Source organism: the organism of the source record quoted next, unplaced genomic scaffold (assembly GCF_019419815.1).
Source record: "Pyrus x bretschneideri cultivar Hongxiangsu unplaced genomic scaffold, Pyrus_bretschneideri_v1 Contig3, whole genome shotgun sequence".
Taxonomy (NCBI): domain Eukaryota; kingdom Viridiplantae; phylum Streptophyta; class Magnoliopsida; order Rosales; family Rosaceae; genus Pyrus; species Pyrus x bretschneideri.
This window is the reverse complement of record NW_025999612.1, coordinates 13,415,992-13,435,300: the sequence shown is the minus strand read 5'-3', so window position 1 is coordinate 13,435,300 and position 19,309 is coordinate 13,415,992. Positions and strand designations below refer to the sequence as shown.

The 19,309-nt window shown below is 36.1% G+C and overlaps 1 protein-coding gene across 2 annotated transcripts; it reads left to right on the top strand.

The window, feature by feature from the left end:
* The first annotated feature begins 344 nt into the window (after positions 1-344).
* On the top strand, positions 345-4,741 carry LOC103946885. Of its 2 annotated transcripts, XM_009357701.3 has the most exons (12): positions 345-628; positions 708-786; positions 882-969; positions 1,167-1,316; positions 1,547-1,678; positions 2,067-2,217; positions 2,315-2,353; positions 2,429-2,503; positions 2,804-2,863; positions 3,162-3,226; positions 3,837-3,927; positions 4,066-4,741. In XM_009357701.3, the coding sequence occupies exons 1-12, from the start codon at positions 545-547 to the stop codon at positions 4,105-4,107; spliced, it is 1,056 nt and encodes a 351-aa protein (XP_009355976.2). In that variant the 5' UTR covers positions 345-544; the 3' UTR covers positions 4,108-4,741. The 2 variants fall into 2 exon arrangements, with proteins under 2 accessions (XP_009355976.2, XP_048445975.1); XM_048590018.1 differs by lacking the exons at positions 345-628; positions 708-786 and having other exon boundaries at positions 1,068-1,316.
* Positions 4,742-19,309: the final 14,568 nt, after the last annotated feature.

Below are 19,309 nucleotides of genomic sequence, written 5' to 3'. Positions count from 1 at the left end.
AAACGTCCAAGATCTTCAAAATAAATTAATATTACGGATCATTGCATAATACGAGAATAATTAGTTAAATTTAAAAAATAAAGATCTAAACAGTTGTGAAAATCAATTCTGGTTCAGTTGTAGACTAGACTTTAACGATCACTATTTTGAAATAAGCGACGATATATGCTAAATTAATTTAATCTAAACTAAACTGCGGGTAGGAGATTCGAATTCGCGTAGGGGTAGATGTTCAAAACTCCGAAACCGAAATCGAAATCGTACATATACCTTTCCCAATTGAACCGGGTCGGTCCGCTTTTAGTCCTCCAGTAAACATATAAAAATTAACAGAAAAATGAGGATAAAAGATAAAAGAAAGGCCTGGAATATGAGTCGATGGTGGTAGTTAGAAAAAGGTATTCAGTTGAGCATCGTACAATCTCTGCAATTCCCACAACTCGAAAAGCGAACACTTGAAACGAATGAAGCCCGGAATTCTACATCTGTGATAGCACTTTCACTCTCTCAGCAGCCGCTTTGCAGCAACGGAGTGCGGTGAGATATGTCCACTGCCTCATCAGCTCTGGCGCTCCACCTCCCCTTTGCTCCCCCAATCACCGCCGCCGCCGCTAAACTCACTTACCCAGTAGGCCTTCTTCTTCTATTATCATAACCCAGTTAATAAATTTGTTGCCTTTATTAACAATTGCAATCGTAATTAACAGATAAGCAGCTCACGGTGGTCTGCAACTGGTGTGAGGCTCGTGGGTTGTGCTCGTGCTGCAATTTCAGGAAGAGGGCATGGTACACTTTGGTTTATTGCTTTTGGGTTTAGATTTGTGGATTGTTTCGAATTTTAGAATTTCGTATCCGAAATTGGGTTTCTGTTAAATTTTCAGGTACATTTGATCCTGAACTCCGTTCTGTGCTTGAACTCGCCACCGATTCCGAGTTATATGAGCTTGAAAGAATCCTTTTTGGCCCTAGGTAACTTCAAAATCGATACTTTCTGTTTCAATAGTGTGGAACTTTGGACAAGAAAAGAAAAACCGTGTCTTGCATTTTACACTCTTTCGTTTTTTCAGCAAAGGGGTAGTGTCAATTGTCAATCAAACTTGAGATGCATTCAAATTTCGTAGTGTGATGACTTCGTTTTTTAATCTTTGGATGGAGTCAATGTCCAGCTACTTCAGCCCTTTGCTGAAGTCTATAATGAGTAGAACCAATGTCGACCATTCAATGGTTGAAGAGGATCTCGATGAACGAGAGGAGTTTTTAGCAGTATTGGAGTCTCGATTCTTATTCCTTGCAGCCGATGCACGGTCTACGATAAGGTTTTCCTCAACTCATCTAATTTAAAATTCACCTCATTAGTTAACTTGTTTGGCGGCAATGTTACTCAAGTTTTAGAGGTTGACTTGCCACTGAATTGTATGTGAAGGATCCTGGCAATGCAAAGTTGTTTCAACTCTGTGTATTTCTTTATTAAACTAACTGCTAGTGACATAATTGTCGGCGAGTTTCATCTTGATTATCAAATTGGCGTGTGTGGAATTCTTGGTAGGGGTTGGAGGCCATCATATAGGAATGTCTTGCTTGCAGTGCGAAAAGAGTTAAACGTTCCTTGCTCAAGCAAATTGTCAACTGAAGACCTTGAAGCAGAGATTTTTCTTCATCTGTTGCGAGACTATTCAAGGCATGTTTTCTATATGTAGTTATATATTTCTCTAGTATTTAGACCTCGTTGTTTATTAGTTTCTGAAGTAGAAATGACTTTACTTTTTGATCTCTCTGTACTTGTACAAAAGGAAGGAGGGATTGAAAGAACACTACCTTTAGGTATGAAAGTGAATAGACGAAAATTTGTGTGGTGAACGTGTAAGGAAGGGTAGAAAGCAAAGCATAGAAGAGACTATATCTTGAACGAGTTGGTACATACATTGATGAGTTGATAGTTTGTCAGTGCTATTTGATTTTGGCAACTTAATGTTTTGGTGGATCATTGTATTATAGAAAAGGGTTCACTTTCTTTTATTTTAAGTGTGTGTTGTAATGACTTAAAATGCTTCACTTCCTTCATGTAGTGAAGAATCAGGAAATTTCGAGGGCTTGTTGGAGTTCCCTGAACTGTCTGATGGTCAACAAAGTCTTCAACTTGGACTCAGTCAATGGAAGGTACAGGCCCTTAGTGCGTTAAAAGTTGGGGCAGCAGAGCTCCGATCAATGTTTTTGAAGGTAATGTAGCTTAACTACAAAGAATTTATGCACAATCAATTCTGTCCAACTTGAGTTCATGTTTTTTAATTTTGTTGATTTATGATTTTTTCTGAAGGGTGGTGGTATCTTTACTTTGGCGAAGATTTATCAGTTGGTAAGTAAGAATAAAGCCAAACTGATTATTTCATTTCTTCTTTGTATACCTTTAATTATTTTTTCTTTGTGGTAGTTAGCTAGAAAGTTATCTGGAAAGGTTTTCCTAGAAGCTGCCAACTATCAGCTAAAAAGGGATTTTGTTAGAAAGGTACATCTTTGACTTCACAGCTATAAAGGAACCATAAGTGAGTAAATTGTTTGGTCACCTGTCGTATGGGTGTACATTACTGTGTTCCTCCTGTGTCCGATATTTTTCAAGGTTTTTTCCTTGCTTTCATGTCATCTGATCTCTCATATCCGTGTCTGTTTAACTCTTTCTAGCTTTATGCTAGTTTTTCTTTCATTATCATACTTAGTGTTTCTCTTTGTGATGGTAATGACTTTTCTATTGTTTATCTAGTCACCCTTTATTTTTGAAATGTAATTCCGTACTTTTTTTAATTTTCAGGGTGGACAATTAGCTGCTATGAATCTCGAGTCCAGAGCAGCCTTTCTTGCGGCAAAACAGGTAATTATATTCTGCAGAAGATTCAATTTGTTGCCACTGTTTTTTATGACTTCTTTATGTGATAGGGGAATTTTTATATGTATGTAGAAAAACTATTGTTTGAGCTAGTGGCTTTTTTATTTGTGTAGGTCTTAGTATTATTTCGACAAAGCTCTGAATTAGTTGTAGCTTTGTAGCACTTGCTGATATCAAGGAAACCCCTTTCGTTGTTGTGGTTCAAATATTGTTTCATGTCCCTCCCGTCCCCCATCCTCTCATTTCTGGCTTTCTGGATTTCTAATATTTGTCATTTTGACAGGGTTTTGCAGGTGCTGCATCAAGATATATTGGTTTAAGAAGCATGATGGCTTTGCTTGGCCCAGTGTATTGACTTTTCCTTTACTTTCTAAACATTATTATTTCAAGCTTCCCTATGTTTGCTTGTTTGGTTCATTTGCGACTTTATTTCACACACACCCTCCCACTCATGGGTGCGCAGGCACACGCACACAAATGTGTATGTGTAAGTATCATTTTCCGTGTGTTTAAAGTATTTCAAATTTTTAAGAAGATAGAATAAGGAGGAGAGTTTAGGTAGGTGCAGCTGATGCCAGCATAAAAGATAGTCACTTCTCAGTAACCAAGAGTTATTTTTGGTTAAAACGGCTTGTGTTACTGACTCAATTCATTGAGAATAAGTTGTAGGTTAGACTGCACCTATTGAGATGAGTATCATACAGAGAATGCGACTAATCACTGCCCTTTTTTAATTGGTTTTTGTTGGATTTATTTCTCACATTGGAAGAGCTTTGAGGCTGTAGCCTGTAGGCCTGTAACTGAAAATGTACCTTCCAAAGTTTCATTGGCTTCATTGTCTGCTTGGTTGGAAAGTCCTCTGAGAGCATAGATTTTGATGATACAAGTAAAATGTTGCTTCAAATTTTGATGATTAAGCCAATCATGCCAAGTTTATTTCTGTTGCAATTTTATGCAGGCTTTGGGGAACATTTTTGGCAGATGTTGTTATTCAAATGCTCGGGACTGATTATGCAAGAATCTTGCGAGCTATTTATGCTTTTGCGCAGGTACTGATGTTTTCTAGTTTTCTTGTGTTTTTTCGCCTTCAGGTTTAACACATTAAACACTGGTCTTTCCTATGAGACTTAATCGTGAGGAGTATTATTCATTTTGTTCTGATTATAGTTTTATTGCTTTTGCTTCAGATCCGTATCACTCGCACATATAGGCTACCGCCTGATTATTGAAAAGCTTTCTGTTTTGAGAAGATGCATCTATCAAATCGTTCCAGAGCTTGAAATGGATCCCAAGCAGCATTCACACTGAAGGTAAATGTGGATGGCCTTTCATCACGCACGTTAACAAGAGATTTGCGTTCAAGATTAATTACACTGTACATATAGAGCACCTCCCACAGTCCGATTCTGTTATTAAATTCTCACTGTTTCATACCTAACTGTGAAAGCTGAAAAGATTATCGACTTCGTGGGAGTTTATGCGTGCCTTTTAACATTGAGAATTAATCTTAGAAGAAGAAGGCATAAGATGCATATAGATCATAATGCATGGAACTTGAAATGAAGTTAGTTTCGGGTAGCATGGAACTAAGGGGTCGTCATCCCAGAGTTGGTCGAGTTACTTGTAAGGTCTGGCTTCAGAAACAAAGAACTCCCCGGAATACAGCCTGCGCTGGGGAATTTGCCTGTTCTTGTTCGTTTCATCCTCATTTAATTCCCAAACAAATATGTCAAGGTTCTGCTGCATCCTCACCATGTTGAAACTCGTCGGTATCACACTTGCTCCTTGCTGGGCGATGGATTTCAGTGTAATTTGCATGAACACAATCAAGTTAATCTGTCTTAATTTCTGTATTTCAACTAATTAACTGAAAAAATCCGAAACAAGTACTACCTGCGGCAGTCTTCCCTTTGGCAGCAGCGAGGTTGTCGAGAAACGGTATAATCTATCCCGGCATTGTTAGCCTGAGGAGCTCTGTAAACTGCCAAGGGAGGGTCATCCAGTCACATGAATTCCTCTCATTACTGAAGTCTCGCAGTTTTCGTTGCCGCCACGGCGGGTTCATTTCGACCTGGTTAACCGCTGGGGGACGGCGGCGTTGTGTAGGATTTGAGAAAGCTTGGTGCCAAAATTGCAAACGCCCATAGACGTGGCTAAGCCTAACCTGGAACATTCTTCCATGGCCGGCCGTGTCCCCGTTACCTGAAGGGTTCCTTGGTTCAGCCTCACGGGCCAAGGAATCAGGCATAGATTCACTGATCCACACTTCAGCCCCAGCTTCCTTCATATGTAGAGAATTCATGTGAACTCAAAATTCAGATAGATACGAAAATCGAATTTGAGACATCTTCCAACAATGAAAAGAAAAATACCACTAGTTAACATCCTATTAACCAAATTACACCAATATTTATAACTTTTTAGCCACGGTCACTGCCTACGATTGAATTTTGGTTTTGATTTCGCTAGATTTACAGTATGTTGAAGTAAGAAACAAATGTCAACTTTTAAATTTTGTTTTTGATTAATTGTGAAGGTAACACATCTCTTCCGATTAATCTATGTACCTTCAACTTGAATAAAAAATTTAGAAATTTAATTAGCCTCAGTTTTTTCTGTCAACGGATTTTTAAACTAGTAAATTATCCAATCTAACCAAAAGCATGAGATGTGGCCTATATACACGTGTGTGTGTGTGTGTGTGTGTGTGTGTGTGTAGATAGATTACTTACTGGAGTGTGGTTTTGAGGGCTGGGGGCACACCATCAGGATGAGCATATCAGTAAACCACAGCTTGGAGGCGATCAACATGTCATCCCGGCTCTTGATTAGGACCTCGCTTAATTGTTCGAACCACGGGTTGACCGACGGCTTCTAGACATATATGGCACGTCACTTAAAAAAATTGGAAAAGCCTTCGAATAGTCATCCTCTCATAGCTACGCAATTTTGGCGGAAATACAACTTTGCAGGATTAACTTGCAAAATTGGAATGAGTGACTCCATGAAAAATTATTAAAGTTGGACACATCAATCTTCAGCCTCTTAGCTTTCTTCTTCAATTGACCTTACATAAAAAAATGTCATAAATCCGCAAATTAGTTGAAATTGAGATAAAGAAAGTAATAAGGCTTTTTTGGACCAATTCCTGAACAAAACCTAGAGATAAACGACATGGAATTAATAAGAAATATGCACAACATACGTGTGAGAGGTTGACTATTAATTTCACCAACTCACGGTCTAGGACTAAATTTTGTTTCATTAATAGTGATCATAATGTATCTTTTCTTTCCCAAACAAATTAAATTCTCAAATCCTTTTCTTTTCTTTTGTACATAACTTTGTATTTCCAGAGTTAATGTCTTGATATATAAGAGTGAAAATGGTGACTGCACCTTTATGCTCTCCGCAGCAGTAGTTGGAGCAGCATACACGCTGTTTCAGATACCTTTCGGTATATACTATGCCTTAACCGAAAAGAGGATGATACGCAACGAATGCATGCCAGAGTTTGATTTCTACGGTGACAAGGTCCGGACTCCCTATCCATCCTTATTTCATTTTTCTTAGACATGGGTTAGCTTTTGAATTATCTCATGTCAATTAAAGTAGTTTAGAATATCACAAGTTGTAACAAGAAAACCTTAATTCACCAGTAATTAATTATTGATTTTTTTTTTTAAAAAAAAATTTGCATGGGATTGACTTGGAAATACGTACGTCTGCATGCAGTTGGTGAGCTTGGTTCTAGCTTCGGGTGTGGGAGCTGGTTTTCGTGTGGGACTTGGTTTCAAAAGAATTCCTCAAGTTCATATATATTTCCAGTACTGGCAGCACTGGCTGGCCGGCTTTCCAGACTCGAAATTGGATGAAGCACAGTCCAAGAATAATTGCTTCTTTAACAAGGCATGTATTGCTACCGGAATTTTGTTGGTCGGAGCCGTTTGTATGGCTGTCGTTTCAGTGCTTTCTTCCACCACTCAAACCTCCAACAGAGGATACTTGGGATAATAACAACTTAATATTTATTAATCTCCCAGCAATCTTAATTAAATGAGATATACTTTTTTGTATTTGAAGCCGGATCCACTGAACAAGTTAAATAAAACTCTTGCAACTTATCAGCTCTATGGTTTCTTAAGCCGATTTGGGGGTTCATTATCAATGGTGATCTGTTTGATTTCCACTGCGCTTTGTTGAATTTAGCTCATTACTTTAGACAAGACATCTTATTTGTTGTTCATCTATTGGTAAAGATTAGGGGTGGAAAAAATTCCCGAAAATCCCGAACCGAACCGAAAAAATCCTGATCCCAAACCAAAAATTTCCCAAACCGAAATTCCCGAAATTTTCGAGATGCTATCCCGAACCAATCCCAAAATTTCGGTATGGGATTCGGGATTGGCTTCTCGATATTTCGGGAATCCCATACCAAACCGAAAATATATAATATTAATTATTATATATATTTATACATATATATATATATTATTCTTTTATAATTGATGCTAGTAGTTTCTAATTCATGCTCAGCAACCTAGAATGCCCTACACCTTGCATATTTTTCATGTTCTGTTTGATATTCATGTGGATTTTATTATTTCTGCTGCCATGGCTGATGATTTCAGAAGGCTTGATTCTTTTGTCTCTCAACAGATTGCAAAAAGGGTTTAATTAATTTGAATTTTGACTATGATAAAAAGAGTCAAGCATGCCAGTGTTCAATTAAATGGTAGTGTGAATGAAATGAAATTCCTAGTTCATGAATGTGTTCTTGAATTATATATTTGAAGAACAATTCATAATTTCATATTTCAATTTGGGATTCCCGATTTGTCCCAAAATCCCGAAAATATTTCGGGATTCCCGAAATTTGGGATTCCCGAAAATTTGGTTTGGGATTGGTCTTCAAATTCCCGTCCCGAAAAATTTCTATTTGGGATTCGGGATACTAGTTTCGGTATGGTATCCCATACCGAACCACCCCTAGTAAAGATGCAGCATTGTGCCTACACATAGCCAATAGATTGGTATTAAAGACATTTTTCTGTTATCCCTGAAGGTACTACGGATTTGGGCTTATCCCTAGGCATCCTGAGCGGATCCGAGCCCCTGATCTTCGGAATAATGCTTGCCTTGTTTGTTATGCTACCACATGTTACTTATCAAACCCACACAAGGCACATCTCCAAATGTTTATGTTGTTACCATTAGGGATACCGCAAAATCTTGGATGTACACAATATAGACCTTAGTTGCGAAATCTCCAAATCATTCCAAGACTCACCTCACTTCACTACGTCACACGTGAGACATGGTTGAGAGCTCTTGTTAAGCATATTCAAAGTACTTGTTGTTTTCATCCATTATTGAGTCCCAACGACGATCCATGAAGACTATACCGCATATGTATCAACCAGACCAAGGCATGATCATTAACGAACACCAAGATATAATGCATCTACAATACATAATAAGCAAAGCATCAAGAGATTGAAGTCAAGCAAACCAATCTCAGACAATCTCTTGTCGACCTCTTCACGACGTCAATGTCAAAATCTACCTTCGAGGAGCTTGTCTGAGGAATTGGTATGCATAACTATTCATATGCGATGCTTGTAGTTTTCATTTGGAAGTTTTGTCAAACTCAGAGAAAGTATCCAGAAGTATACTCCCTTAATCTTAATGTATTCTTTGTGCCTACAATTAGGAGCATTTTTCCCACTGTGTTTTTGCTACATGACTATGTTTTAACGAGGCACCCATCCTGAGCTGGTCATACCCCATGAGCTTGCTGCTTATGTCCAAAAAAACGTATAGTTTTGACTTAATGCAACTTCTCACGTTTTTCCTTAGAGTATAGGTTCTTTTTATCCCACGTTGGATTTTATCATAGTGAGGTTTTATGATGTTTATCTTTTTATGCATTAGTCCGTTGATTTGAAATTCACATTCGCTCAATGTGTTGACAACTTCATCATCTGAACTTATTTCATCGTTGAAGACCTAATACTCAATTTACTTGAGTATTTACAAATTCAAGGGGGAGCATTGCAGTCATAATTATGTTAGGAATGTTATTGTGTAAATCCTAGAAAATCCTTATGGAATTCTACTGTATCTTTTAGATAATATCTTATTTAATATGTAATCCTATTGCCACACTTAGTATTACGGTCTAGTGTTATTCCTCTACATTTGTAAGTTAGAGATCTTAGGTTCGATTCTCGTCAAATGCGAGTTTGAACCATATTATTGCTAGTCCATTGTGAGGTTAAGCCCACCACCCTTTCCCTTAGTGTAGATAATATCATTTGTTCAGAAAAAAAAAAAAAAAAAAAAAAAGGAAACTTTATTTTAATCCTTGGCAAAGATGACTTTTAGACTAAAATCATGAGTAAGATCAAAATCTAATTTTAGACCCTTGATACATTAATCACCTTATTTATTAATTATATTTTTTTTAAGTTTTAATTATTTCTCTTTCTCGTCCTAATTTTAATGTATTAATTTTGTTTCATTATAATTATAATTTTCATTTAATTCATTGTAATATATTTTGTTGTAAACATTTAGATAAACTAATTTTTATTTTACAATATATTTTGATATACTTTGTCTTCTTCATTTAGGAACATTAAATTCATTATAATACATTTCGGTGCATACATTTATGTACACACATTTCAGTACATACATTTCGATACAAACATTTAGGTACATTAATTCAATATAATACATTTTGATGCATACATTTTGGTACATACATTTGGGTACACACATTTAAGTACATTAGTTTAATATAATACATTTTGGTGCGTACATTTGGGTACATACATTTCAGTACTAACATTTAAATACATTAATTCAATATAATACATTTCGGTACTAATATTTGGGTACATTAATTGAGTTGTTCAAGTTTGAAGAATGTTAAATAAAATTAATAATTAATAAAACTTTTGTTTGGTAAAAAAAATATATTAACATGTGTATATTAATAAATCTAAATATTTAATGGGAGACATTGAATAAAATACACATTAATTATTTTGAATTAAGGACACATCAAGGGACTATAATCAATATGTAATCTAACAGCAAGTTTATTTTAAATTTCAATCTTCTTCAAGGATTAAAGTTAGAAACACACACCCCGCCCCCCCAAAAAAAAATGTAATCATATTAAGGTAAGGAATTTACCTTCCCTACTATTATAAATAAAGCACAACAGAGTGAAAAAACACACCTAAGCATTTTCTCAAATCTCTCTATGCTTGCCGCACCCTCTCTCTTAATCCCTCTATAATAACCCAAATAAAGTTGTATCTATTTGCATACATTTATTTGATTTCCACTTAAATTGATATTGGAAGCGCTTTTAGAGCAGTTCCACCATGTCTAAGGCCCCCTAGGGCTATCCACTATTTAATCCACCCAGTGAATAGTAACTGCTCTTAATGAACAGTAACTGCCTTTTGCATCTCCACATCTACACTAAATAACCATGGCAATTGACAATAATAGTATTTTTTTTATTTATAAAATAATACAAAATAATTTTTAATTTTTTTCCTTTTGCCTTTTTCCTACTCCTTTTCCTTTTCAATTTTTTTCTAGAACACTCTTCCTTTTCCTATTCCTTCTCTCTCTCTCTCTCTCTCTCTCTCTCTCTCTCTCTCTCTCTCTCTCTTTCTTTCTCTCTCTCTCTCTCTCTCTCATATGAATCACAAAATGGACCGACTCTTCCTTTTCCTATTCCTTCTCTCTCTCTCTCTCTCTCTCTCTCTCTCTCTCTCTCTCTCTCATATGAATCACAAAATGGACCGATGCCAAGGCACAAGCTTATATTCCAATCCATATATCATTCCTTTTCCTTTTCATCCTTCTTCTTCGAAACCGAAGCAAATCAAACTAACAAATTCTGAAATCTTAATCCCCTGGATGAGAGGAACTCGAACATATCCTTGCATGCATCATCAGAGCACCATTTGAGTGATCCATCATTGAAGCCGAGAGCTTCAAGCTTCCATTGCTCAAACCCAGATGAAGTTATTGCCCTACTTCAATCGCTTGAGTTATTCTCTGGTTTTTGATGTGTTTCGAGTTGAAACCCTTGGGTTTTTGTCTCTACCATTTGTTTGTGGGTGTATCATCAACATCGGTGACGAACTCCGGCGAGAGTTGTTGAGTTCAAAGCCTGGGTTTTCATTTTTTTTAATTTTTTATTAATTTCTAAAATTTTTTAATATTTAATATTTTTATTAATTTTATATTGTGGCTGACGTCGTCCTGACGTCAACCCACGTCACATTCCCTTTGGACTCTCAGGCTGGCAATCCCTGTCGGCCATGTCACTCGGGCCTGGCCTATCCCTCGAGCTGGCATATGCTGGACCTTATCCCCTGGCCTATTTGGCCCTGTTCCATCCCCAATCCACCGGGTCATACACCATGATGGAACTGCTCTTACTATAAATGATTTTAAAGAAGCATTTTCAAACATACCCTAAGTCTATGAAATTTTATCAATCTAGCCCATTTGAGTTTAGAAGTTGAGCCCAGCACCTTGAGGGTTTTAAAGCCCAAACCAATTTGTACTTATTTATTTTATATTGAGAGAATAGTTTTGGGTTGAAGCTGTGATTGGGACAAGGACAATCCCACTTCTAACTCAAAGCTTACCGGTTACGTGATCGGAGGCTACAGTGTACAATTGCTCACTCATTAGTTTGTTTTAATAAAAGAAGAAATGGGGGAACTTTGATCTTTCGGATTTGATGCCTTGACTATTGGAATTGCACAGGCAGACTTCTCTTTCTGGATTTAAAGATTAAGTCTTCCCCACTCACATGGTTTGTTTCTTGAGTTATCACTATATGATCAAACTTTGTTTAGGGAGGAATTCTAAGAAGGTATGGATAAGAAAAAGATGCCAAATTATTGGGTCCCTACGCCCTACTTGAAGTTTGACGATTAGGGGTTTGCTGGGGCCAACTTATCCCTCAACTCTCTAATTTTATACATCTGATGATAACTTCGTATGGAAAAATGAAAGAAAACTTGCAACATAGCTTAACAAATCCATGATCTTTAGATCCTTCCCTGCAAAGCATATGTCGTATTCATATATAAGGAAGCTTTTTGGTTGTAAATACCACCTTTGTTTAATTGTGTTATCTTTATTCTTTCTAGTGTGTGCGACAGGTTACCACTCGGAACTTCTATATACCCATGTTTGCTATCTCTGCTTTCCTTTAGCTACAATGCTGCACAACCCATGAAAGCATCAAAATTTTTACTTTTTCCTGCCAGATGATGACACATACAACCAGTGATAGGATGCCGGAAAACGTGTCGAATGCTTTGCCATGATCTTGTGCTATGGTTCACCCTTGTGTGAGCAGATCCCCCTACTTTATAGATATTTGTCTTTCATGTGGGACGAAGGAGGATCCACTACTACTACCATGGTTGAAAGCCTTGAAGCCTTGAACGTGATGGAGAGGCACATGGAGACTAAAAGATCACATGGAGACTAAAAGGTCATCGTCTTCCTATAGAAGGGTACACATCACAACCAAAAAGATAATAAAGAGAAAAAAGATGAAAAGAAGAGAAAAAAAGGAGCCAGGGCAGAAGAAAAAGAAAGAAAGGGAGAAAGAACAACCCACGCTCCCATGTCCAGCTAGTTACTAGATTATTAATTGTACCTTTAAGTTTACCCACATGATTATTAGTTTTTATTTTTCCTCGTCTGCAAGAATAAAGGAATCATGCATTCCATGTTTAAAGAGAGAAAAATGAGAAAAATAGAGTGGAGGGTGAATTAAGTTGGAGAAAGAGATGAGATTTCATTTCAAAACGAGGAAGCTTCTCTACCTTTAATATGGCTAAGAAATGCTCTTCTAGTCATCAAGTGGTTATGAAAAGCATGATCGTTCACCTTTGAATTTGATATCAAGATTAGAGAATAAATAATGTGCTTTTAATGTTCTAATCTTAACTCTTGATATTAAAGTAAAATGTGAATAATTATGAATCATTGATCAATTAGTGACCAACACAAGGGAACTCCAATCTAGCGAAGCCAAAACTAACTTATGTTGGGAAAAAGGGTCGCTTTTGTGGAAGAAGTGATGACAAACCTTTGGAAAGAATTCACTTGAAATCTATTGATAATCTGTCTCTTTCTTGTTTGGCTCATGCCCATAATGGGTATACTGAAACTAACTTTAGCTTTTCTAGCTATTGCAATACCCTTTACCCCAACCCACACCATTCCTTCGTGTCTGCTATGTCTCACTTTGTGCGTTTGGAGAGCTAGCATTATCAACATCGACCAAATAATTGAATTATGTGCATTCTTATTATCAAGGCTGCAAGTTTTTATTTTAAAAATAACATAAATTCTTAAAGTTATAGAAATTATAAAGCTGTAATGATACATGTTATATTGTATACAAATATATAATTTTATGACGCCCTATACGTATGCACTAGCTCTTCGATCTAGAGGTTGTAGAAACTGTTGTACTGTTTTCTTTTCTTATATAAAAATTATGGTTGAACAGACGTTTTTCAATAAAATTATTGCATGCAATTAATTACGTATATGCAAGTGTCAAAGGCTCAAAAGTAAAGAGGAAAGGTGTTCTAGCTGTAAAAGAATCGAATCTCTCTACTCATGTTGTAACACAATCGATTTCTTAACAATGGGTTCCACTTCCATTGCACCTAATGAATTGTCGAAAGTGTACAACTTTAGCAGCATTAACAAATATCTTGTTCATAAAATTCTCCTTGTACCGTCAAGGTTTTCTAATATATATATATAAAAGATAAATGAATATCTTGTTCAGATTTCACCGTCAAAATATAGACAACTATATGGCAATGGCCAACATCCCACACCTTCCTTGTGGGTCTCTTACATGTCCTGAGGTTTATTTGATAAAATGATCATGAACAATATGTGTCTGTCTCCAGCAAATTAAAGCTGCAATATTGACGAAATTGACATCTCTTGCTTCCTAGCCTTGAATTAATTGTTAACAGAACATCGCCCCCTTATGCTTGTCCATATACTTATGTATTAATTAATATAAGTAGTCAGAAGGAAACAAAAGAAAAAAGTGGAAGGCAGGAGAGGATACCATCAACAATGTGAAGATCGAGATAGAAGACATGCATATATGGCTTTCTTCAATATATATTTATCAGGAGATGCTTCCAACAGAAAGCAATGCTATTTTTTTCACACACACACACACACGCATATATATATCAAAATTAATTATTGGTGAAAGACATATATAGGTGGCGGGCCCCCTGGCCTCTAATTAGACAAGACGGTTTAAGAACATATTATCATGAAATTGGAAAATCTACTTCATACATATGTGAACTTTGTGATGCTATTTGTTGGTAGTTTTTTTTTTCTTTTTTTTTTTCGAGTTTTTATAAAAATCTTTCACCACTTTCTCACCAGATTAAAATGGGTATTGTTGTTTGTACACACAAAATAGAAACGTTTGTTGACACATTAAGATACTTTCTATTACAAGTGGGGATCTCGCGTACAATGGTAGAGAACATGCACTATTCGAAAAAAGGCCTAGGTGGGATTTAGGCGCTTGGTGGGGGCGCCCCGACTTAGGCCTAGGGTTTAGGAAATCGGTAAAGGCTCTAGCTAGCGATTAGGCCGCCGCATAGGCGGTTCATTTTATTTTTTATTTTTTTAGTATTTTTTTATAAAATAACTCTAGACTTTATTTCTTGTAAAATAACTTTGAGTAAAATATCTTTCTATTTTACGTTTACGTTTCCAAATACAAGGGTATATGTGTTTCTAAACATAGTTCTAAAAGACACTAGACATTAGACATGCGGTGGGTTGAAGCCTAGCGCCTAGGTAGTTAGACGGGGCATATGTGGGGGGCTAAGTGAACTCGACGGATTTAAGTAACATTGTATAAATAAGTGCCTATTTATACTTTAAAAATACATAATTATATTAAGATACATAAATTACAAAATAAAATTATATATAGATTATAAAGTATTAGAACATATTGAAAACATGAGGAACAAACATATAATGAGTGTTCATCCAAGTATTCAATAAGTCTCTTATATTTTATTGAAAAAATAAAATGCAAAATGGAAGTCATCGATTTTCTGTTTAAGTGAGAGTCGTGATCTAGGTAGGTCTAGGCGGGCTAGCTAGGCAGATGCCTAAGTAGGTCTAGGTACGCTTTATTAATTCTCAAACGCCAAGAGATTAATCGAGACGATAGCCAGCCGCCTAACGCATAGGCGGAGATTTTTAGACAATATTTTTAAGTACAACTGTATAAGTAGCCACTTATTTTTATGATTTATCGTTATATAATAAATTTAAATAATAAAAAAAAATCCGCCTAGGTTCCCAAGCGCTAAGCTCTTACGCGCTGCTTGACTAGCGCCTAATGCTTTTAAAATCTTGGTAGAGGCTACGGATAATATTACTGAATTAAAATTACGATGGTTTCATTTTCAATTCCCCATACTATATTTCATCTAATGGTGGTTGACTTATATATATTCTAATCAATTTTCCTCTGGCAATATTATGTTTCTTGAAGAGATTAACGGCAAAATCAAGGCTACAAATAGTTGCAATCATTTTTCATCTTTTTAGAGCATGTTTATTTACAAGGAACAAAATAAAAAATTGAAAAAATAGGCAGTTCCATACGTTTTGGGTATGGCATGCTTGAAAATGAAGGTATCCCATTAATATAAAAGAGTTCTCTATCTCATAATGATTCACCCTAAGTCCTCGTTTTTTCTCATGCCTATTTCTTCTCATTCACATACCATGTAAGTAAACATGCTCTTATTGAAATACTTTATATCATCGACTTGGTATCAGGAAAGTTAGCTGTTTGATTCATATTTTTGTTATGATATTTTCTATATTTTACATCTTATGGCTTTTTTAGTAAGATGAGGGTATTTCTTTCCTAATTTCTACTAGGGTTCAAGATTAGTTTTCTGTTTGTTCATTGCTTCGGTGTCCGTGTCAGAATTAGGTCTTTCTTAATAAAAGTCTTATAGCTCGGTAGAAATATGAAGTCTTGAAACGACATAGTCCTTTCTTTATACAGTCTTCTTAAGAAATTTGTAGTCGTCTTCTTTATTTTAGTCAAAGGAACCAGAATCATGGTTTGCAATCAGTGTTCTTCTTTTTTCGTCTTTTGATTTGTTAAAACTGGGAACCCAGAAAGATGCATATATAATAATAATAATAATAATAATATTAATAAGGAAGTGTTATTAGCACTCCAAAAATCTCATTTTACGCTCCTCATAAGTGTATTTTTCTTTCCAAATATAGAAAGTTTGGAATGTAGAATGAGATTTTTGGAGTGCCAATAACAAATCCCTATTAATATTAATATTTAATTATGCCTATATCAGTCTATACACATTTATTCTTTGGAAATGACGTCCATTTATTTTTAACAGACAGACGGTTAATCTGTTGTTGAAAAGCATCATACATAATTATCGTCTTAATCAACGGAAACCTAGAGAACATTTCTACATCTATTTATGTTGTAAGTTTCCAAATAATTAAGTAGAGAATTTCATTTCCTAGCTAGTGGGTAGATATGTATATATAGTTGTAAAACATGTAGAATAAAGGAGTACGAAAATGACAAGGGAAACTTCTGAAAGGAATCAGAAGAGGCCAAGGGAGTAGGGTTCGAGAGGATGAGAGCTACAATATGAGATGATGCCAAAAGGAGAGGAAAGTATTAGGAAATTAATTATAGGTTGGCCATATGAAGGTGGTGAAGGTGAATAGGAGAGGGAGTGGGAGAGGGGACCCCTTCAAATTAAGTTGAAGGCCACAAGGCATCTCGTATTCAGATTCAGCTCAGCACTTGCGAGTCTTTGGAGGGCTCTGCGTCATCCCCGTCACTGCCTGCTTTGTTATCAGCCGACCAACAGAATCCTCGGCCCAACTCTCCAAATGTCCATGTCTATCTTCTCCTCTCTCTCTAATTTTATGTACACGATATATGTGATGCTGACAGCTAGACACCAATCAATCCCTCTTGCTACACTCTTGTGCTTTATGTATAGATACAAGATATATACATATGTATAATATGGTCCCTCAACAACCCCTTCATCATATTTGAGTTTGACGGCTGCTGTTACACGTGTCAGGCATCCAACGCTTTTGTCCTTATGTATAGAGAAGGGACAATCCCAGTCCACCCGTAACATCATGCATGTTCATCAGTGTTCTCTCCTCTTACTCTTATAGGCTCTTAGCTAGCTAGGTTCCTCTGTTATATTCTCATATCTCTTCTGCTAGCCAGTCATGTACAGAGAAGAGTTTGCAATTTGCATGTGCGAACTACTGTAATATTTCGGACTGATGGATCTATGCGTTGCAAAACAGTGATGCTTACTCTTACTAATACTATAAACGATGGGAATAAACTGTGCGATAGAAACACATAATAAAAGAGATACAAACTCGGTTGCACCTAGGTTTTCGTCGAGTCTCATTGCCAGAGAACCATTTCATAACCCTAACCCTTACATATTTGTAACATATTAAATATTATATGCTGAGTAACGTGATGAAATGATGTTATATACGGAGGAATAACCGTATCTTTTTGCTTTCAGCTTTCTACAATGAATAAGTTTCAAACGATGGTGTAAAAAGCTGCGGGGGTGTCCTGCTGGGCTGGCATGATAGTCTTATAGTAATACACAGAAATTTTTGGTGTCGGTAACTCTGAAGGTGCAGTTGCACGTGCAGATGAAATCCTTAGTTCGATCTGTTCGCTTAATTTAAGTATCAAAAGCTTTTTAATCAAAGGATGGAGCGTGATCTCAAAACCTTAAAAGTGAAATAATAATGTGTCATCTCTCTCTCATTGCATCATTATCTTCTATATGGTTAATAACGTCTACAACAATTAACAACTGGTAGTGACGCAACCCAAAAAATCTGATGCCAAGGACCGTGGGGAGAGAGAGCTTAGCTGGAAAGGGGATGGCAAACACCAGAATTTCAGATTAGTAATGCTTGTGGAATCAGCATATATACGGAACCATGTGCCCTATATATGTGTACACTCGAATATTGCAGCCAAACTTAACTAGTTGCCTGATTTATATAAGTTTTTGTTAACAAAATGATATTCTAAACTAAGATATTAATCCTCAAGGAGGAGAGATTTTTCAGTGTGACCTTCACATGAGATGGTACATCACGTGTCTCTATATAAATGGTGGGTTATATGTGTTAAAAGGTTAATAACTTAAAAATTAAAATTTTCACCACTTGCATAAAAACACGTAATGTATCATTCATGTTCCGTCACAACTAAAAATTTTTCCTCAAGGAGGGAAAGTCGAATTTGAGTACAAAAGGACTCTAAACGAACTGACCTAATGATCATATTTGCACCTGTTTGTTACTTAGCCAAATTTTTTTCTCATATAACAACAAGGGAATTAGTAATAAACTTACAAACATAACAGATATATATATATACACACACACACCACAACCATATCAACTTGTAATGTTATATAATAATACTTCTAGTGTATAAATATTGAAAGATCACGGTTATAATATTGGTCGGGTATATTATTATTGTCAGCTTGGTCATCTGGAGGAGGGAGCCTTATACTACAAACAAATACATAAGGGACAAGGGCATCGGGAAACAGTGTGAAAGGAGGTCCCATTGCCTCTGACCACCCATCATGAAATTATTAGACGACACAGATACCATTATTCACCCAACATTCATACCGTCACCCATATCCGTATATGATCTGATATGATAGATTTATATTTGACTGCAATTAAATACAGTCATGTAGCAACAAGTATATATATGCTTCAACTTTGCCCCATTTTAAACATGCATGGCCTTATATTAACTTGGCTTCATTGAACACTTTTATCAAATCAAAACTAAATCTAGTTAGAATTCCACAAATATTGTCATTAAATGTTCTAATATAGAACCCTTGTTCTCCAAGGAATGTTCATATAATCGGGTTTATAAATAAATTAGTTCAATTGAATATTACTAGATGATACCAGTTTACTGCCTCTGCCTGTGCCGCACCCACTAAACCCTAATTTTTTTGTCACAACCAATTCAATTCAATAATTCTACAGTTAATGAATTCATGTCTACATGCATGGTTTAATTATTTGATAAGAAACCAAATAGAGGGTTTATTTGTCTTATATAATTGTATAAATTCTCGATAGATAGGCTTCTGATGCATTTTATTTTATTTTTTTTCTTGGAACTGGGCCAACCTGGTAGAAATAGAATATGAGTCTGCAGCCACTTGGTTTCAACCCCACCTCAACCCAATTGTCATCGTT

What these genes read in the sequence shown, in the direction of transcription:
- LOC103946885 (XM_009357701.3), top strand. Translation starts at nt 545, where the DNA reads ATGTCCACTGCCTCATCAGCTCTGGCGCTCCACCTCCCCTTTGCTCCC. An exon ending in CCGCTAAACTCACTTACCCA is followed by an intron (nt 629 to 707) that starts GTAGGCCTTCTT and finishes CGTAATTAACAG; the next exon opens with ATAAGCAGCTCACGGTGGTC. An exon ending in TCCGATCAATGTTTTTGAAG is followed by an intron (nt 2,218 to 2,314) that starts GTAATGTAGCTT and finishes TTTTTTCTGAAG; the next exon opens with GGTGGTGGTATCTTTACTTT.